At 43.9% G+C, this 22601-nt stretch overlaps 1 protein-coding gene across 1 annotated transcript in view; it reads left to right on the top strand.

Annotated features, from left to right (window-relative positions):
• ELOVL2 (ELOVL fatty acid elongase 2) overlaps positions 1–22601 on the top strand; it is a 150811-nt gene that overhangs the window by 72763 nt on the left and 55447 nt on the right. Inside the window, exon 2 of the mRNA XM_029590659.1 lies at positions 19062–19125. Within this exon, the coding sequence (XP_029446519.1) occupies positions 19062–19125 (64 nt within the window). The remainder of the gene's footprint in view (positions 1–19061; positions 19126–22601) is intronic.

The following is a 22601-nucleotide window of genomic DNA, read 5'->3' as shown; positions in this document are numbered from 1 at the left end:
GTTATTCCAATCGCTACAAAAATATGACTGTTGCATCCCCACCATATGCAGTGTTTAATTTTAAAAGGGGAGATTACAATAAAAGGAATGGTTAAAAGTTTGCAAAAGGTGTGGACATTGTTTAAAAATATAATTTTGGATGCCCAGATGAAGTATATTCCATGCATAAAGAAAGGACCTCCCTTCCCCTATCCTGCCCTCCCTTTCCCCTTTCCCCTATCCCTATCCCTATCCTAACCCCGCCCAAATGCATTGTCTTACCTTTTGTGCCTGCTTGCTGTAGTTACACGATATTAGGTTCCATATTAGAAACGACCACCCAGGAAAAAGATCTAGGCATCATAGTGGATAATGTATTTATTTATTTATTTATTTATTTATTTATTTATTTAAAAACATTTTTATACCGTCTTTTCACAGACAATAGCTGACCAAAATGGTTTACAATAATACTTTAAAATCATCGACTCAGTGCTGCAGCAGTCAAAAAAGCAAACAGAATGTTAGGAATTATTAGGAAGGGTATGGTTAATAGAACAGAAAATGTCATAATGCCTCTGTATCGCTCCATGGTGAGACCACACCTTGAATACTGTGTACAATTCTGGTCACCGCATCTCAAAAAAGATATAGTTGCAATGGAGAAGGTACAGAGAAGGGCAACCAAAATGATAAAGGGGATAGAACAGCTCCTCTATGAGGACAGGCTGAAGAGGTTAGGGCTGTTCAGCTTGGAGAAGAGACTGCTGAGGGGGGATATGATAGAGGTCTTTAAGATCATGAGAGGTCTTGAACGAGTAGATGTGAATCGGTTATTTACACTTTTGGATAATAGAAGGACTAGGAGGCATTCCATGAAGTTAGCAAGTAGCACATTTAAGACTAATCGGAGAAAATTCTTTTTCACTCAATGCACAATTAAGCTCTGTTGTTGCCAGAGCATGTGGTTAGTGCAGTTAGTGTAGCTGAGTTCAAAAAAGGTTTGGATAAGTTCTTGGAGGAGAAGTCCATTAACTGCTATTAATCAAGTTTACTTAGGAAATAGCCATTGCTATTAATTGCATCAGTAGCATGGGATCTTCTTAGTGTTTGGGTACTTGCCAGGTTCTTGAGGCCTCATTTGGCCTCTGTTGGAAATAGGATGCTGGGCTTGATGGACCCTTGGTCTGATCCAGCATGGCAATTTCCTATGTTCTTATGTTCTTAAGTTGCACGTGCCGGCACCCTGCCGGCACGCGATTCCCCGGCACAGCGGCATATGGCCGCTGTGCCGGGTGCCTCTAGCCCTGCCCCACCCCCCGGACCACCCCTTTCACCAACCCTGGGACTTACAAGCGTCCCGGGGGCTTACACGCATGGCTGGGCCTTTGAAAATTGGCCCGGCACGCGTAAAGCCCGGGTTTACGCGCGTGAGACTTTTAAAATCTATGCCAATGTATTGGGATTTTCAAGAGGCATTTGAAAAAGTCCCTCATGAGAGACTCCTCAGGAAATTAAAAAGTCATGGGATAGGAGTCAGTGTTCTATTTTGGATTGCAAACTGGTTAAAAGATAGGAAACAGAGAGTAGGACTAAGTGGTTAGTTTTCCAAATGGGGTAAGGTCATTAGTGGAGTGCTCCAGATACTTTTTCAGATAATAGAAGTTTGGGTGCAGTCCATGAGTTTAGGAAGTAGAACATTTAAAACAAATCATAGAAAATTCTTTTTTACTCACAGCATAATTCATCTCTGGAATTTGTTGCCAGAGGATGTGGTTAGTGCAGTTAGCGTAGCTGGGTTTAAAAAAGGTTTGGACAAATTCTTGGAGAAGTCCATAAACTGCTATTAAGATGATTTAGGGAATAGCCGGCATTAGTAGCAAAGGATTTATTCAGTGTTTGGGTACTTGCCAGGTACTTGTATCCTGGATTGGCCACTGTTAGAAACAGGATGCTGGACTTGATGGACCTTCAGTCTTACCCAGTATGACAACTTCTTTTGTTCTTGTGAAGATTATTTTTATGAGCTCCAGCTTAATTCCCTCCCTTACCTCTACCCCTTGAAATGTCTGCACCTCTTTTCCTTGGACATTCATCATCCAGCACAGGAAATGTCGATCACATGCTGCTGTTGTGCCAAAGGTAAAGAGGATGTCTCTGAATTTTTTGCTTCCCAGTCACTAGATTCTCTGGCTGCTGCAGCAAAGTGTAAAGCCTGCCATATCTTGTCCTTGCATGTCCGCAGGCAAGAAACCCTGTCAGTCTGAGAGAGCAATAACTGCTCTTTTGCAAAGGATTCAGTTGCATGAATATTTCTTGTGTGGGAGGTCTCTTTGTCCTCGATCCCTCGATAGCCTTACTCAGATTCTGCTTCCAGGATGAATACAGCAAATAGTTAACATACAAAGTGCAGAGATATTTTTCCTTAGTGAGCTGCCAATAACTAAAAGCCACCTTGTTGTACCTGTGATCAGTGGATCGTCTGTATCAGCAAATGCACAGCTCTGAGAGTGAAAATATCTTATCTTAAGTACAAAGGACGAAATGGTGACAGCAAATGTATATTAATGGTTCCGTTTCGAAGTACACTAGATTATGTTTCTACCAGCTCAGGTTTTTATATTTAACCTGAATACTGTAGAATGGTTCCTGTCTTTCCTTCTCTGTTCTGATGCTGAAATATTTCACTGTAATGAAGTCCTCATCATACAAGTTTTACAGAACACAGAAGACGAGCTTTGTGTGGTGCTTCATTCCAAAGGGATGGAGCATGCCTGGCAACAGCCATAGAACAATCTCCCATACAAAAAGCTATGGGATTGGCATGGCTTTTTTTTTTTTTTAATTTAGACTTTCATTTTATTTGCCAATAACTATCCTACAGTAATAACACTCAATTAACCGTCATTAAAACCTAGCAGATTCAAAAAGAGTTAGAAACATAGAAACATAGAAATGACGGCAGAAGAAGACCGAACGGCCCATCCAGTCTGCCCAGCAAGCTTCACACACTTTTTTCTCTCATTCTTATCTGTTTCTCTTAGCTCTTGGTTCTATTTCCCTTCCACCCCCACCATTAATGTAGAGAGCAGTGATGGAGCTGCATCCAAGTGAAATGGTAGCCTGAGGGTTTGTAGTACTAAGACTTGCTCTCATCATCCTCAAAATGCGAAAATGTAATTTTAAAATTGAAACCTTGTCTCTGTGATTCAATGGTTGATGAATGATAGGCTCTCTATTGGGAGGCGGAGGGGTGGGTCCAAGCCCCCTGTAGAGCCTACCAGAGAGTCACTGTCCACCTGGGTTAGAGGGAAGCTGGGAGTATGGCAGATAATGAGCAAGTCCCGATTAAAATTGTATTTGTTGACTATACCGATCACTATGAAATCTGTGTAGAAACCTGCACTATTTTTAATGTGTGTGTTAAACACATTGCCAAAATAAATTTAGTGGCAAGGTCAAAGGTATAATAAATGATAAAGTATGAACGCTACATGGTGTGTGCTCAAAATAGCACAGGTCAGTACATGTTGCACATGCAGGTGAAAGTGCAAAGCAGCAAGGCCCACCATTCTCACAAGCCGATGCAATAAAGGGCGTCCAGCCTACTACACAGGGTTACACGGGGTTAGATGTGCTAGGCTAGCACCTGCTGCAATATGGAGATTAGCGCGTCCAAAATGTGCACCCAAACAAATGCATAGCTGAATGCGCCCACTGCATGTCAATTCCATGGAGATGAGGCTATTAGCTATTTCCCCCCAATGCAGAAAATCACTAGGTGCCAAATGCACACTTTTTAATGTGGAAATTTAACCTCAGCCCTGGAGGTGTGAAAAGTCAATCTGCGAGTCAAGGGCTCATGGGAAATTAAAAGATACAGTCCTCATTGGTTCCTCCATAGTATAATTGTGGTGTTGAAAAATAAATATATATCGGCTTGGTTTAAAAAACAAATTCCTTTGGACGCACAATTTAGATGCCCATGGCAAGGGGAGCTTAACTATTGGCATCTTCAGCAACCTCAGCATAATCGGCCAGAAGAGGCGGGATAAAAACGGACGCTCGTATTAAGTGCCCATTGCAATTGTGAGCGCCTGACGCAGTTGAATGCTAGGAATGCACAATTCTCCCCTAGCATGCCCTTTGTTAACACAACCCCTCATTTAAATACTGCATCAGATGCCCAGGGGATGTGACTGCATGCGCCTTAGGAAAACAGGCACTCACTACGAGCGCCCGTTTTCAAGGCGCATTTTATTGCAACGGCCCCTCAGGTAGAATGGCAAGTCAGTAAGATGTCGATAAACCACTGACCTCCTCAAAATGAGCCAGTAGTCCAGGGGGAGGGACAATCAGGTTGCTAGAGTTACCTGGGGGGGGGGGGATATGTAGGGTTGCCGAATGCTGGTATTTGGCCAGCCTTGCCAATTTTAATAAAAAGAGAGACCAGAAGCCAGCAGAATCTGAAAACTGGCAATATAAATGCTGGTATTCTGCCAACTGTTGGTCTTCACAGCTATTCCTCTTCCCTCTCCTCCCCCATAGATCTGTTCTTGATCTGAGGCCTGACCATAGTGTCAGAAACTTATTGTAAAGGTGCACAGGAATGGGACTGAAGCAGGATTGTGAGGTGCTGCAGAGGGTTCTTGCAGAGTGGGCATCTGAATGGCAGATGAAATTTAATGTGGAAAAGTGCAACGTGACACACATAGGGAAAAGTAATCACTGCAGGCACATAATGCCTGGGTTCAGTATTGGGAATCAATCACCATCCAAGAAAAGGACCTTGGTGTCCTTGTGGACAGTGCATTGAAATCCTCAGTTAATTGTGTGGCGGTGATCAAAAAAACCAATAAAATGTTAGGAATGATCTGAAAATGAATGGGGAATACAAAAAAAAAAAAAATCCATGGTGCGGTTGCACCTCGAGTAGCGTGTGCAGCCCCATCTAAAAAAAACAAACAAAAAAAACAACCAGTGGAACTAGAAAAGGTGCAGAGGAGGGCAACAAAAAATGATAAAACGGATGGAACAGCTCCCCTGTGATGAGAAGCTATGCAGATTAGGGCTCTTCAGTTTGGAAAAGCGATGGCCGAGAGGGGGCATGTTACTGTAAGTGAGGTAGAACGGGTAAAGAATGCTAAAACAAGGGGACATTCCATGAAATTAATAACCAGCAGATTTAAAGTCAATCACAGAAAGTTGTTTTTTTTTTCCACTCAGCGCACAGTCTCGCTGTGGAATCTGTCACGAGAAGATGTGGTCAAGGTGACCAGCATAAGCGGGGTTTAAAAAAGGTTTGGACAAAATCCTGGAGGAAGAGTCCGTAAAATGTGATAAGGAAAGCTCGTGCTATCCCTGGAAGTGATTGACAGGAAATCGATCTACCTTAAGGAGTCTGCCAGGTACTTGTGACCCGCACTGGTCTCCGTTGGAGACAGGATGCTGGGTTCAGTGGACCTTGGTCTGACCCAGCCTTCTATTTCTTATGTTTTATGTCCAGCGTGTGCTCTGCTGCCACGCCTCACCTCCTACATGGAAGCCAGAAGGGGCAAGGCCATGCAGGGCCTGGGAACTCAGATAGATGGCTTTATTTTTATTTATTTCTTTTATTTGTGTGTTTTTATATACCGAAGTTTGGAGGAGTCCTTCACTCCGGTTTATAATAATAACAACGTAATACATAAACTATGATTGGCATATTAAACATTGGAAACAACGTAAAACAGTATCTAAACAGACAGTAATTATAACGGTCATCGTGGTCGGAGACATATTATTATACTTATATTATTATATATTATACTTATATTTATTTGCATTGGCAGCAAATAAATATAAGTATAATAGGGCAGTGACATTTTGTGTTAAGTAACATTGATAGTATTGATCACATTGATAAGGATGATAGAATGTTCAGTTTTACAAATAACAATTTTACAAAATAATTTTACAAAACAATTTTACAAAATAACAATTTTGTGTTAAGTAACTTTGATAGCATTGATGACATTGATAAAGTTGATAGAATGTTCATTTTTACATCTTGAGTGGCGGGGGTGTAAGTGTAGGGTGTATAATGTCGTGATTAGTGATTTGTGATTTATGGTGATGTCAGCTTAACCAATGCCATCTTTGTAGGCTTGTTGAAATAGCCATGTTTTGAGTAGTTTTTTGAAGAGTTTTGTGTCATTTTGAAGCCTTGGGTTTTGTGGTAGCGAGGTCCATTGATATGGTCCGGCTATTGAAGTTGCTCTTTCTCTGACTGTTGTGAGATTTGCAGCGGTGATTGGTGGAATTGCTAGAAGTGCTTTGTTGGCTGATCTTGTGTTTTGTTGAGGAAGATGCTTATGGAGTAATGTCTTTAGGCAGTTGGATTGGTAGGTATGTATGGTTTTGTGAATGATGGTGGGCATTTTGTATTCTATTCGTTTTTCGATGGGAAGCCAGTGCAGATCTTTTAGTACCAGGGTGATGTGTTCTGCTCTTTTGTGGCCGGCTTTGAAAATGATCTCCAAGGTATGTTACTACATGTCGTGTTACTACATGCATATGTTTGGGAAGGCTCCCGATTTATTGTCAACTTCATTTTATACAATGGACAATTTAAATTACAATATAGAAACATTTTAGTTTGCTTGAACTAACAAAATGTATCCTTTACTTCCTTGATCCATTTCCTCCCTGACCTCTGACTTCTCGGAAATATTTGGAGGACTAACGGTTTACGGCAAGGTATTAATTATATCACAGAGAGATACAACAGTTACCTGTGATAACCTTCCAAAAATAACACAATTTGGTACAAAGTCCTCTATGTCTAAACACTCAAGGGGTATTTCAACCTGACTGTTTCAGGGGCACTTTAAATTATGCCTTACAGCTTTTGTTCACATCAGAATTAATTTTGCAGCGTAGCCTGCATTTAATGTTGCTCTCCAAATGGCTTTACAATGACACAGACAGGCCACTTTTAGTCATTGAGAAGAAAGTTAAGTACCTGTGTGTTTCATTTTACACAGCCTACATTCATGTAGGTATAGCTGTGCATTAACATGAATGGTGGGCATCAGTGCAAGCGGAGGTATAAGAATACGTACAGTATGAGTACGGGTAGGATTTTTATATGTGAGAGTGACTGAGATGGCAAGGCAAGATTGGAAGCCAGGAGCATATGTAGTAAGTGTTAGACTAGTTGTGTAGTAAGCAGGGTCCTGCAAAGTACTTTTAACAAGATGAGAGCCACATTCTGCAGTGGGGGAATAGCTACTGTCTCTTTAAAAGTGGCTTTACCATCAGAAAGAGCAGCCAGCAAGATTAGAAAGTTTTGTCACCTGTTTCTCAGGACATGTAATAGGATGAAACAGCTTAGCTTGCCTGAATCAGATCTGCTGATGTATCAATAAGAGAAAAAAATAAAAATAAAAGTGATAGAATTGTTTCTGTAGACTATAATGGGAGCTACATAGGTTTGAAGATGTTCCTGTCCTAAGTAAGAAAAAATATAATCTGGAATGATAGCTTCAGAAGATTGACAGAAACGATGTAAGTGTGTACATGATTAGCCACTCCCATGCAAGTCTATGGGCGAAGTGGATAGCTTTAGTGGAACGTCTCTGGTGGCTCTGCCTTCTGTGCCTTCCAGATTTAATTTTTTTCAGCTATGACATTTTTTTCCCATACCGCCTATCTCCAAATAAGCCTTTCTGCAACTATCCGGCAAAACCTGATTGAGCAGATATCGTCGCATTCCAGTCTAAAGAGACCGGGAGTGAATAGACTCCTGCGTGCTTTATCGATGACCATCTCTAATGGCAAAATGTTTCATCATTTCACCACCCATGGGACAAAAGAAGCACTATACTCCTGAACTAATCTGCGGGAATGGCTATCCATTTACTAATTTATTTTAATTTTAAAGCAGTGTAATAAGGAGTGTATTATGCCATAAGCAAGCAAGCGTTCCTCTCTGTTTCTTCTGCTTAGAAGCATTGCTGGCAATCTGAATGCATATTAGAAGCATTTTGTGTGCCCAAATCTGTTCTTCCTGTCAGGGGAGTCAGATGATGGAAAATTCTAAACTAAGGCATTTTTAGATCTGTGGATAGGCAGGGTCCATTTCAGAGAGACCTCAAGTCTGACTTTTGAATAGAAAGGCTCACAGACTCTTTAACTTCAGCAGTGCTGGCACCCTGCCCTAATCAAAGCATTGTTAAAGACTTGAAAGATCAAAGGACATGAAATTACATCTGAACAGAAGAGTCTGTGAGCCAAGCAAGTTTTTGAGCAGTTTTTAAAGAAGGAGTGGAAAAGTATGATCAGTAATCAGCACAAGTCATACTGAAGTGGACTAATGCTGGCATGGGACCCGCGGAATATTACTGATACATAATTCTCCATTTATTGAGCGTGAGGGTATTTAAAACTGCAGTGCCTCAGACTCACTTCAAAGATGAAATCAAGGCAAGCAGAGGGGCTGAGGGAAACATGGAGGTAAAAGCAATTGCACCACTCCCCTGGGCCAGCTTTTCAGTGGGACCAGCAAGAGGGGTTAAAGGGCACCACGCAGCATCTGGGAGAAAGTCCTAAATTAGCAGAGAAGGTGACTTGTAATCTAAAACGATTTTCTCCAAAAATTGAATAGCACTGTGTTTTTGTGCCATACTCACTCATGTTGGAAACATTTCAGTATAAGTGACTTTTGGCTTAGCTAGGTTGAAGAGTTACTTAAAAACATCGCCCTGCAACTGGTCTGAAATCAGTATTGGAGCTTGCTCTTGGTGGGATGTGGCTTCCATATTGGTGAGGGACAAAACTGATACAAAACTATAGTCTGTGCTTGATGGGTCCCTTTTGAGAGTCATAATGAGGAGGAGGCGGAGGCAGATACTGGACAGGGTAGAACAAATAGAGAGAAGAAGTCTTGCAGGGAGTCATTTTTTTAACATCGCGCATAAGTACACTTTGGAAATTATCCCAGTAAAACTACGCACACAAAATTATCCCTGCTATTTGGTGTGTGTAATTTTTCTGATAGAATTTGCACGCATACTTTTTAAAATGAAAAATTATGTGCTCAAGTCCCAACCCCACCCAGACTCCACCCCCTAGAACACCTCTCCCATATTTGCATATCAGTCACACAGTTTTCTGAAAGGTCATTTAGACGTCCCTTTGAAATTGATCATCTTTGAGAACATTTGCACTTTGTGTATCGGGGGGGGGGGCCTGCAACAGTTGGTTACTGTCATTCTCTGCTTTGTATATGTTTATACTTGCTTTTAAAGTTTCGTTTCAGTTGTGTAGTTACTTGTGTGTTGGTTTGACTGCTTGCTCTGCAGTAGATAAATAGATACAAGATACTAATGTTCACTTCTTGACGAAAGCCCATGTTCCCAAAATTCCCAACACTTGGGTGATGTGGATGGGATCCTACTCTTAAGGACAAAGTAGCCGGATTGGGGGAACAGTGCAGAGAGAGAGAGAGAGGGAGAGGGAGAGAGAGAGACAAACACAATCACACACAGGTTGATACAGTTATGCCGCGTTAGAAAGAGTGCGGCAGTGCCAGGCGCACCCTCGTTCCCCGCACGCACAGTTCTCTTCACCTACCGCTCGATACTCTCTTCAAATTGCATGCAAATGCATGCCGCGTCTGCGAAGCGTTAGGCGAAGGTTAGGCCCGCGCAACCCATTTTACTGTATAGAGCGCCTATACAGTGATACCCAGGATATACAGTATCCTGGGTGCACGGGCCTAACACTTCACGGCCACGCTGGTATCTGTCATTTCAAATGACATTTGAAATGACAGGTACCAGGAAGTGGACAGTTATGTTCTCCGATGCTCGGCAAACTTTCCCCCAGCCCCCGCTCACCTGCCCTGGCCACGTCCGGTCTCCGGTGCAGCCCCAGTCCTGTCCCCTCCTCCCGAAGCAAAAAAAACAAAACCGAAAAAGTAGCAAGAGAGCGAGGGGAGAGACGGGCAATCCTAGGCTCGGGCCTGCTAGTCCCTTCTCCTCTCCTCCCGAAGCAGGGCGCGAAAAGCAGCCTTGCTCCGGGAGGAGGGGGGGTGCAGTTTAAAGCGACAAAGCGACTTACTTTTGCAGCCCCCCCCCCTCCGGACATCGGCGACGACCGCAGCTCCAGCCTCCAGCTGTCAGACAGACGCATCGCACGTGGGAAAGCGGCCCCTTTGCGTGCAATTGGCTGCGCAAGATGTCTCGTCACGACGTTTGGCGTCACGGCATGTGACGTCACGTCTTGAGCAGCCAATTGCACGCATAGGGGCCGCATGCCATGACGCCACGCCTTGAGGTCAAATTGCACGAGGGGCCTACCCATTCGGGCGTCTATCTTCGCCGGCAGCTGGGAGGCAGAGGAGCCGCTGTCCGGAGGAGGGCTGGCTGGCTGGAGTAAGTTGCGTCTTCTCTCTCCTCCTCTCCTTGCGCCGCGGTCTGTCTCGCTTTACAGTGCCATCTCCGCCGAAGGTCCGCCGTGGTCCGTCTCGCTTTACACTGCCGTCTCTGCCGAAGGGGGGCTGCCGAAGTGGGGCCGCATTGGATTTTTTTTTTTCGCTTTTTTTTTGCTTCGGGAGGAGGGAGAGGACTGGGGCTACCCCGGAGACCGGCACCCATGGACGCGACCAGGGCAGGTGAGCGGGGGCTGGGGGAAAGTTTGCCGCTTACCCTTACTCCTGCCTCTAACGCAGGGGTAGGGGTAGGCGGTAAACTAACAGGTTAAACGCGCGGCAAATCGGCAGGGAAAAAAAGCGATAGTCGGAGCGCGCGACACAGTATCGGAGGGAATAGCTAATTTGTTCATTAAATAGCTAATTCGTTCATTTACATATCATTTACATGCTGCGTGCGGGAAAGGTTACGGGTCGGTTTCAAGAAGCGCTAAGGACGCGTGAAACTGGAGACTGTATCGCAGGATCGCCTTACGCGTCCCAATTGTGCGCCCACAGCGAGTTAATCTCCAACCGCACATTACAGTATCGAGCTGACAGCAAGCAATTCAGTAGAGGCCGCCACCTTGGAACCTGATCATGCAGATTTTAAGGAAATGACTGCATTGAACACATCAAGGAATTTGATGTAAGTGGACCTGAGTCATGGGACTCTTATTCAGAAAAACTACCATATTTCTTTAAAGAAAGCAAGGAAGTTAACCCTAAACAGGAAACGACTGTGCTATCAACAAATCATGGGGCCAATGCATTTGTAATCACACACTTGCTAGTGGCATCTGGCACTAGCAAGACAAAAAATATGATGAAAAAAACAAAGGTAAAAAGAAAACAGTTGACATTAGCATATTATATTCTCCTGGCAAAATTATATAATGAGACATCTAACATTCATTTATTTCAATGTTTTTAGGTTTCTGATTTTGCACCAAAACGTTTCTTAGAGTTAAAAAAAACTGCAGTTGTGAAGTCTTAAAGAAAATATATCTTACATTCACATAGAGGCGGATTTTAAAAGGCCCGCGTGCCGGCGCGCCTATTTTACATAGGTCGCCGGCGCTCGTAAAGCCCCGGGACGCGCGTAAGTCCCGGGGCTTTCGAAAAGGGGAGGGAGAGGGCGTGTCCGGGGGGCGTTCCCGAAACGATGCGGCGTTTCGGGGGCGTGCCCCGGCGTTTCGGGGGCGGGCCCGGGATCGTGGCGCCAGCCCGGGGGCATGGTCGAGGCCTCCGGACCAGCCCCCGGGACCGGAGGACGGAGCGGGGCTGCCGGCGACGCGCGCAAAGTTAAGGGGGGGGGAAGGTGGGGAGAGGGCGAAGAAAAGTTCCCTCTGAGGCCGCTCCGAAATCGGAGCGGCCTCAGAGGGAACATGCAGCTTGCGCTGGGCTCAGCCCCTCCCCCAACTGGATAGCCTCCATCTTTAGAGCCCTTCCCCCTCAAGCCAGTCTGCCTCCAAAATTCATCCTCCAAAATCCAGCCTCGGATGACCCTCCCCCCAGCTGGTCTCTAGCCTCAGGAAGCCCCCACCTCCCAAGTGAGATCTATCGCACTGATCTGCGTGTCTCTAAGGGGGTCATTTATCAAAGTGCTATATGGCATTTTTGCATGCAAAAAACACCTTTAATGCATGCAAAAATGTATATTGCATAGTGTGATGCAAATTAGAAAAAGGGGATGAGTTTGGGGTGGGATTTGTGAAGCTCTATTGCATGGCTTTAATGTGTATTTTAACTACACCTTTTTCATTTGCATAAAGTTATACAATAGGGTTTTATTGTGCTTTGTGATGTTTTCCTTAGTGCTATCAGGGCCTTCCTACAACCACTGGGGGGGGGGGGGGAGGAGAGAGAGAGAGACAGAGACTAGCCAAAATGCCTTCATACTGGGTAGGCATTTATACCTCTATATGAGGCCTACCTAGTCACTCGAAGTGAGGTTTAAGTATTAGTGTAGGGGTTAGGGGCCACTTTGACATTCAAAGTGAGACGTACAACAGAACATTGCTCTCTTGTGAAGATTTGATGACCTTCGGAGTGAGGAAACTCACCCAAAGATGAGATTTGTAGAGAGTCCATCAAGCTAGGTTGAGAGAACATTGCACAAATCTCATCTTTGGGTGAGTTTCCTCACTCCGAAGGTCATCAAATCTTCACAAGAGAGCACTGTTCTGTTGTACGTCTCACTTTGAATGTCAAAGTGGCCCCTAACCCCTACACTAATACTTAAACCTCACTTCGAGTGACTAGGTAGGCCTCATATAGAGGTATAAATGCCTACCCAGTATGAAGGCATTTTGGCTAGTCTCTCTCTCTCTCTCTCTCTCTCTCTCTCTCTCTCTCTCCCTCCCTCCCTCCCTCCCCCCACCCCCTTGGGTATAGGAAGGCCCTGATAGCTAGGCTGGCTCTCCAGGAGCTTAGCACTACTTAACATGGGAAATTCTGGCACTTATCACAAAGTTTAAAAATGTTATCACAATTTGCACTAAGCACAGGGGGGTTATGTGTGTCGAGCCTATTTTGCATAGGCCCAGCAACGCTCACAAGCCCCGGGACACGCGTATGTCCCGGGGCTTGAAAAAAGGGGCGGGGAGGGGGCGTGGCCAGAGGGCCACTGAGCCAGCACACACAACCTACGTCTGCCCAGAAGCAGGCGCAACTTGTAAAACAAAGGTGAGGGGGGGGGGGGGGGTTTAGGTGGGGCAGGAGGGAGAAAGCCATCGTGGCTCCCCTAGGGCTCAGCGCGCGCAAAGTGCACATGCGCACGCCGACCCCGGATTTTATAACATGCGCGCGGCTGTGCTCGCATGTCATAAAATCGGGCGTACATTTGTGCGCGCCATGTTGCAAGCACAAATGTATGCCCGCACGTACCTCTTAAAATCCGGCCCTTTGCGAAGCGCTAAGATAGCACACTTTGTGATAAAATTCCAATTACCATAAAACACACCCCTTTTCTTATCGCATGCGATATTTAGGGCCTTTTGATAAATCCAGACCTTAGACCAGTGCAAGCATGCAGAGAGCAATGAGATGTTGGCTGGCAGTCAGCACTTCTGGAGATGTCCAGGATGAAAAGTTGGTGGAGTCAAGGCCTGGGTGGCCCACTCAATTCCGACACCTATGGGTGCGAGCAGAAAAAAACAATATTTAAATAAAAAAACAAATTGGAAAGAAGGTGGAACAGGGAGCGCTGACCAGAGGATTTTATGCATTTTTTTTTTTTAACATTGGAGAGGTTTGGGGAATGAGGGGTGCATGGCCCAGCAGGGCCATGTATGAGATCTTGAGGAGGGGCTGCCAGCTAGGGATGTGCATCCATTTTCCACGTATTTGTAATCCGCAACTTATTTTGTCCTATCTGTTAAATACGTGGGCAGGCGAAATGCATCGTGACTCCCCACGCATTAAACAGATATCTGTTTTATTCGGCCTCCTAAATAAAAATTTAAACCCCCCCACCCTCCTGACCCCCCCAAGACTTACCAAAACTCCCTGGTGGTCCAGCGGGGAGTCCAGAAGCCATCGCTGCACTCGTTTGCCGGTTTCATCATGGCGCCGATAGCCTGTGTCACAGGGGCTACCGGTGCCATTGGTCAGCCCCTGTCACATGGTCACCGGCGCCATCTTGTGCTCCTACCATGTGACAGGGGCTGACCAATGGCACCGGTAGCCCCTGTGACATAGTATGGGCAAAGGCTATCGGCACCATTTTGAGTCCTGGCATTGGACGGCAGATCGCTCCGGGACCCCCGTTGGACCCACAGGGACTTTTGGCCAGCTTGGGGGGGCCTTCTGACCCCCACAAGACTTGCCAAAAGTCCAGTGGGGGTCCGGGAGAGACCTCCTTCACGCCGGCCGGCCGATGCCAATACTCAAAATGGCGCCGATCGCCTTTGCCCTCACTATGACACAGATAGTGAGGGCAAAGGCGATCGGCGCCATTTTGAGACTCAAAATCGCCGTCCGATGCCAATACTCAAAATGGTGCCGATCGCCGTCATAGTGAGGGCAAAGGCGATCGCCGCCATTTTGAGTATTGGCATCGGACGGCCAGTGTGAAGTAGGTCACTCCCGGACCCCCGCTGGACTTTTGGCAAGTCTTGTGGGGGTCAGGAGGCCCCCCCAAGCTGGCCAAAAGTCCCTGTGGGTCCAACGGGGGTCCCGGAGCGACCTGCCGTCCGATGCCAGGACTCAAAATGGTGCCGATAGCCTTTGCCCATACTATGTCACAGGGGCTACCGGTGCCATTGGTCAGCCCCTGTCACATGGTAGGAGCACAAGATGGCCCCGGTGACCATGTGACAGGGGCTGACCAATGGCACCGGTAGCCCCTGTGACACGCCATGATGAAACCGGCAAACGAGTGCAAGGATGGCTTCCTGACTCCCCGCTGGACCACCAGGGAGTTTTGGTAAGTCTTGGGGGGGTCAGGAGGGTGGGGGGTTGTAGTTAATTTTAATTTTAGCTGGGACACTAATTTAACTCGCCGTAGTAACTTATTTACAGATCGACAACTTATGGAATTCTCCATACTTCCGCATGAAACGGAATTGACCCCCCACGAATACGTATCACGAATGCAACGAAAACTTTTTGGCTGCACATCCCTACTGCCAGCCTGAAAGGCACTTAAAAAAATAAAATTTAACACTGCCACTTAACTGGATATCTTTGAATTTAGCCAGATAAGTGCTCAGTATTTAAAATCTTGCCATTTAGATGTATAACTTTTGAGTTATCTTGCTAAATGACTTTGAATATGGACCTCATAGTTTTGAAAATCCAAATGTGTAGCATTCTCTCCTGACCTTTCCCCACTCTGGGTACATATCCACTACAATGAATGTAAAAGTATGTGGGTTTCATAACTCCGCATGTACATTTACCTGCTTATTGAATGGAAATTTTCAGACAGTTGACTTACTTTCTCCCATGGAGGTCCCTTTGAAAATTGCCCTTTAAAAGATTGGATTATTCAACTCTGTTTCAGAAGACTTTTCGAATATAGCAGTCAAATCTGACTATCACCGGCGAGACCTAATTCTTCTGATTTTCTCTCTGTACCCTCGGAAGTTTGCCAGTTAGCGAGACGTAAACTTTACTAACAGGGCAGAACCTCTTCACTAGGACCTTTAGGAACATTGGTGAAATATCTTTTATATGCAGTTTATTTGTATTTATTTATTAAACATATTAACCACCTTTCCAAAAATGCACAAGGCAGCAAACAAAGCATTCAAACAAAAATAAATAGATATTCATTAATCAAATTATTAAAATAATATAAACAATTAACAGATAAAATTACAATAAAACAATATGCACACAGTAACATTAGAAAACTTGATTAAAAAATAAAGTGGAAATCAATGTCAAAATGGCAACTCTGGGCTAATAGATGCAGCCAGGAATTCCGCCAAGTCCAAGTTCATCCCTTTCTTTTTCTCAATTAATATTCTTAAAATGTAACTATGGTGAAGAGAAAAGGCAATGTGAGGGATTTTCCCCTTTGAACCTCTATTGAGTAGCCAGACAACCACTAACTGGTTTGTCCTTCAGGTTCCTGGTGAAGCATCAATGATCTCTACAGATACGGTTTCTCAGCTGGAGCCAGAAACTTCATTGAGTCCTGACAGATGCTCACAGTCTCAGGTCCTGGGTGATGCTGGTAGCCGCAGACAGTCGAGCACTAAAGAATTGGTGGAGGCCGTGCGACCCCAGCTGGAGAAGAACTTAACCCTCCTCTAGCAGGGCTGCTCCCTCTAATGGCAGCCGATTGGTCTTTTCATTGACAGCTGTCAGTGAAAGGACCAATCCCCTTTCAGAATTCTGAAAGGACAGCCTTCTCAATCAGCAGACAGTGAAGGAGTGAATAAATTAATATTAAGTAATGACAATTAATATTCATTTATTCACTCCCTCAATGTCTGCTGATTGCTCCTCCCCTGTCAGATGGCAGTGTAAGGACCAGGTTTTCGTTTTCAGAATTCTGAAAGGGTCACGGTCATCCTCCATTCCCGACCCCATCCACAGGCAGCCCTCTCTCGTTCTCTGTCTCTCATTTCATCCACCACGCCAATGCAGCCCTCCTCCGGTCTCCACCCTCCTCCTTTGCCCATTATACTAAGGTGTGGGCCTCTCTCCTCCAGGTCCACTGCCCAATAGGGATGTGAATCGGGCTTCGGACGATTGAAAATATCGGACGATATTTTCAAAATCGTCAGAAATCGGGGGCTCCCCCAAAACGATAGGAAAACCCCACGATATTGATTGTGGGGGGTTCTCATTGTTTTGGGGGAGGGCGGGAAAAACGGCACACAAAAATAACCCCTAAACCCACCCCGACCCTTTAAAACTAATCCCTTAGCTTCCCCCACCCTCCTGACCCCCCAAAAACATTTTACAGGTACCTGCTGGTCCAGTGGGGGTCCCTGGAGCGATCTCCCGCTCCCGGGCCATCGGCTGCCACTAATGAAAATGGTGCCAATGGCCCTTTGCCCTTACCATGTGACAGGGTATCTGTGCCATTGGCCGGACCCTGTCACATGGTAGGAGCACTGGATGGCCGGCGCCATCTTGTGCTCCTACCATGTGACAGGGGCTGACCAATGGCACCGGTAGCTCCTGTGACATAGTAAGGGCAAAGGCTATCAGTGCCATTTTGAATACTGGCAGCCGACGGTCTGAGTGCAGGAGGTCGCTCCCAGACCTCCGCTGGACTTTTGGCAAGTCTTGTGGGGGTCAGGAGGGTCCCCCAAGACTTGCCAAAAGCCCCCCACCCCACCCCCCACAACCCCCATTAGGACCAAAGATGCTTCTGCCCCGCCTCAAAAAAAGACATAGCAGAACTAGAAAAGGTACAGAAAACAGTGACAAAATTGGTAAAGGAATGGAAAAGCTCCCTCTTGGAGAAAGACTAAACAAATTAGAGCTCTTCAGTTTGGAGAAGAGATGACTGAGAGGGGATAAGGTTGTGATTTATAACATCATGAGTGGGGTGAAATGGGTAAATAGGGAAGGGTTATTTTACTCTTTCGAATAACATTAGGTCTAGGGGGCACTCCAAAAAATTAGCAACTGGCAAATTTAAAACAAATTAGAGGAAGTATTTTTTCACTCAGTACACAATAAAGCTATGGTATCTATTGCCAGAGGACGTGGTCAAGGCAAATAACATAGAGCATAAGATCATAAGAAGCTGCCATACTTGGTTACACCCAGGGTCCATTAAACCCTCTATCCTGTTTCCAGCAATGGCCAATCCAGGTCAAATAAATACTATATAATCACACCAACACCCTCAGTAATAACTTTCTAAGTTTTTTTGACAGGTGATTTGTAGGACCTTTATGACCGCAACTTGTCAACTTGCGGTCATAAAGGTCCTACAAATCACCTGTCAAAAAAACTTAGAAAGTTATTACTGAGGGCATTGGTGTGATTATATAGTATTTATTTGTCCTCAGAATTCCGAGGTATTTTTGGGCTTGTTGTCTGATTTTGAATCCAGGTCAAAAACAGGCAAGGTCCCAAACACTAAAAAGATCCCATGCTGCTATTGTGCAATGATAAATAGTGGCTATATTTCTTAAGTCTGCTGGGTAAATATCAGTTTATTGACTTCTCCTCCAGGAACTTGTCTAAACCTTTTTTAGCCAAGCTATGCTAACTGCTTTAACCACATCCTTCTTCTTTTATTGTAGTAGTCTTATGTATGAATTTAGGTATTGAAACTGGATTAGAAACCTTTATGCAAATGTTGTAAACCGTTATGATGGAACCCACTGAATGATGCTATATAAAAATTAGTAAATCAAATAAATAAAATTTGTAAATAAATAATGAATTCCAGAGCTTAATCGTGCATTGAGTGAAAAATAATTTTCTCCAATTTGTTTTGAACTTCATGGAGTGCCCCCCCCCCCCACCTAGTCTTTTTATTGTCTGAGATTAGTAAATAACCAATTTACATTTACCTTGTTTAAGTCCTTTCATGATTTTGTAGACCTTTATCATATCCCCCTCAACCATCTCTTCTCCAAGCTGAATAGCCCTAACCTCTTTAGCCTTTCCTCATAGGGGAGCTGTTCCATCCCCTTTATTATTCTGGTCTCCCTTCTCTGTACCTTCTCCAGTCCAGTGATATCTTTTTTGAGATGCGGCGACCAGAATTCTACACAGTATTCAAGGTGTGGTCTCACCATGGAGCGATACAGAGGCATTATATATTCTCCATTTTTATTCACCATTCCTTCCTAATAATTCCTAATATTCTGTTTGCTCTTTTGACCGCTGTAGCACACTGAGCTGAGGATTTCAAAGTAATAATAGTGAGGTTCAAAAGAGGACTACTGAAGGAAAAGTCCGTAACTAGTTATTAGGCAGGTCGACTTGGGAAAGACAGCGCTTATCCCTGGGAATGAGATACAAGAAAACAGGACAACTGTTGGGGATCTGCTGGAACTTGTGACCCAGACTGGCCACTGTCAGAGACTTTGGCCTGACCCAGCATGGCACGTCTTAAATACTTATGTTAATTGCCAGTCTACTTTTTGTAATGAGTTAGCGCTGTATATTCATGCTGTAAGATGTTTGCTTTGTGTTGTTTCAGGAACAGATAAAGACATTAGACCAAGAAGTAAATGAGTTTGTGGATTATATGTTTGGACCTCGAGGTAAGTGCTGTGCTCAAGGAGCGTCTTTACTGATGTAACATAAGAGTCCCACCCCCGCCACATTTTCATGACATAAATTGGTTATGTTGCAGAATAACAAAAAATATGCTTGGACTGCACTAATTCTTGCAGCTTTATCCTCATCTCATTTTCCCTTCAATGAGTTTGCTATGAAGTCTACTTCTGTTGGAAACACATTTACTCAAATACATTTCACAATTCAAATGAAATGCATTTTCAAAGTTATTTCAAGGAAACATTTACTGTCAATATACAAAATCTGCAACTATGACTAGCAATACACATTTAATTGGCAATATTCCTACCTGATGCAGACTCATGTGAAATACTGCCTGATTAGTCCAATGTTTTTATGCACAGGCTATATCTATGCTCAGAGAGTCATAAGTAGCTTACTTAAATTCATTTCCATAGGCTTTACTAGGCAAATAACTTAGGTGCTAAAAACCTATTTCTTGTAATCCATGTTGGTCTTGGGGTCCGTCTGACACTTTTTTTATTGGCCCAAACATAAAGATTCATCCAGAGCATGAGATTTCAAAGTCATTTAGGCCCCAGTCTTCCTCGGTGACATGGACAATTCTATTGGAAAAGGTCCAGTGGAATTTGACGTTTGGCAAACAGCAGTTATTTGATTTTCTTCCGGTTTCAGAATATACACAGCTAATAGATAAGGCAAGTTATTAAAACCTCTCTGACAAATACAAGAGCCACATTCCACACTTTGGAATTTATAAGATTCTCATTTATCAGGCTCACGGACTCTACTTTTGCTACCATGAATAACTGCGTCAGTGAACACCTGTCTTCCAGATGCAAAGCCAAGGATCCTGTTACTTCAGATGCTCCAGACAAAAGGACGGGGAATATTCCTGGAGGGAGCGTGTGCCTCATTCTCCTTCACAATCTCCAATTGTCATTTTGTGAAACAGTTCTACTTTTAAAGGAGTAATCTGATGTTCAAAATTCAAGGCAGCTTATTGTCCAGCCCTAGGGGGAAGTACCAATTTAGGTGGCCATCCGTTTCAGATCCAAGCAGGGCTTGTGCTAATTGTGCTTAAAGAGGAAACTGCTGCTGGTAGGAGTCTTTTTGTGCTGTAGCAGCATAGCAGTAATGCTAAGATGTTCTTCCAGAAGAGTCAGGTAAGCCTTTTCAAAGCACATTAGCTCAGGACCTGTCCAGTTCTAAAACGTATTGTCTCACCTTCACCTGGCTTGGTTTCCAGCTTGAGTTCCCCTATAAATGGCAACCAATATATCTGATTCCAAAATTGTATGATAGTTGGAGACATCATTTTAAGGGCTTAGAAGAGTCATAAGCAGATATTGAGCTCCAATGTACCAATGATCCAATGATCTTTAAGTCAATGTTAAAGTGGAAATGAGTCTTCAAAACCAGACAGTTGATTTTCTCCAGAATTCTATGTTAGTATTGTTCAATTATTTGTATTCCACTGTTTGCCATTTCAGAGAGGATCACGTTCAGGCCAAGTGGACTTACAGTCTAGCAGGATCATTCATCAAAAATGCAGTATGGCGTAACGCCCGCAATAAGCCATAACGCATGCAATAGTCATGGCAGTGCATGGCGCAAATCTAAATTTTTAAAAGGGGTGGGATTGGGGAGGGGTTTGGATGGGATTAATGAAAATGAGGGTCATTATTGCACTGTGCGATAGCATAACGTACGTTATAGCACATTTTTAACGTCAGAAATAACTACATATTTTTTCCTGGCATTAAGCTGTGCGGTATGCCCGAAATGGCCATAACGCAATTTTGGTATAGAGTCCATGAAGCTAGGGCAACAGAACATTTTACAAATCTCATCTTTATGAGACTTTTCTCACTCCAAATGATGTCAAATCTTCACTGAGGTTTACTGTACTTTTCGAACGTCTCACTCTGCATGTAAAACTGGCCCCAAAACCCTAAACCATCACCGAAACCTCACCTTGAGTTATTAGCTGGCCCTCTTATAATGATATAAATAGCTGACTACTATGAAGTCCTTATAAAGAGTTTCTCTCTCTCTCCCCCCCCCAATTTTTTAGCATGTAAATGCTTTTGAAAATCAGGCCCTTAATTGGCAGTAATTTTCAAAAGGATTTACACACTTACAACTGGGTTTTATCATTGTAATTGCCCTTTACCCATGTAAATGGGCTTTTGAAAATTGCTACAATATATGCCATTCTATAGTCCTTAGGATTTACCCACATCAAGTGCATTTATTTATTTATTTATTTATGTATTTATTTAAAGTCTTTTCTATACCATCGTTAAGTTAAATACCATCACAACGGTTTACAGGAAGGCATATAAAATAATGATGATAAATGTATAGGAACATAACATTCTAGATAGGTGCCATTAAGATTCGGTTTCATAGTTTTATGATCACACGGGTAAATGAGCTTTGAAGATTGCTATGACAGTATGTTACATTTACATGCATAACTCCTTTGAAAATTACCTCCTGATGAGGGTCTAGTTCCCTAAGGCTTCTCTTCTCTTGTATATCTATGGAAGGGACCTTGATGAATCAGGCCCTAAATAACCGTTCCAGTTTGCCATATTCTCAAATTTCCCTCTCTGATAACAGCTGGATGGCAAAATTTGCCTCTTGACAAGTTTGGCCTCCACCTTCATATTACATTTTGAAAATATTACAGAAATATGGTTAACTTAAGTATAGTAATTGTAAGCGCATTCAACAGAAGTCACGACAATGGGATATCATTTCCAATGATTGTTATTGGTGATGAAAAAGCATTTACAGTAGATATTGATTTATTTTAAGGAACAAAAAGAAGGATCTAGCCATCTGTTTTTAACAGATGCAAAAAAACCCCAAAACAAAAAACCCTCAGATGCTCTTTCTCTGGGAAATGTTTGGTTTCTCACCTGCGACCGGCAGGTCTTTGACTGTATACTGTATGCCTATCTACCCCTATGCAACTTACTTGTGTATCTAGCAGAAGGCTTTGCTACAAGCTTGCTAAACCACAAATTCAACATAGATTTTCATTTTTATATTTAGAATTTTTAATTATGCACCTCTCCCAACTAGCCTGAGTCTGGAGATCTCCATGCCCTGCTTGCTAGCAAGTTGTTTTTCCCCCCACTCTGTTCCTATAGGAACTGCTCTAGACCATATTTTATTAGCAGTGTGTAGGGAGAGCATTTAGAAAGTGGTACATTTTTTATATTCTAAGGTATAGGAGATCAAATGAAAAAAGCCACAGATAAGATACCATCTACTGGTTTAACTCCATTGGTAGAGAGCGACATACTTCCCTTTTGTGAGTGAGTATGGCAAATGCATGCTGTTTGCTGTACAGCAGTATTTCTCAAGGCTTGTCCTGGAGGTAAAACCCCTTCCCCCCCACTAGCCAGTCTGATTTTCAGGATCTACACCATCAGCATACATGAGAAAAGGTTGCATGCAGTGG

Source organism: Rhinatrema bivittatum, chromosome 2 (assembly GCF_901001135.1).
Source record: "Rhinatrema bivittatum chromosome 2, aRhiBiv1.1, whole genome shotgun sequence".
In the NCBI taxonomy this organism is placed as follows: Eukaryota; Metazoa; Chordata; class Amphibia; order Gymnophiona; family Rhinatrematidae; genus Rhinatrema; species Rhinatrema bivittatum.
The sequence above is the reverse complement of the archived record's forward strand: the minus strand, read 5'-3'. Positions and strand labels throughout refer to the sequence as shown.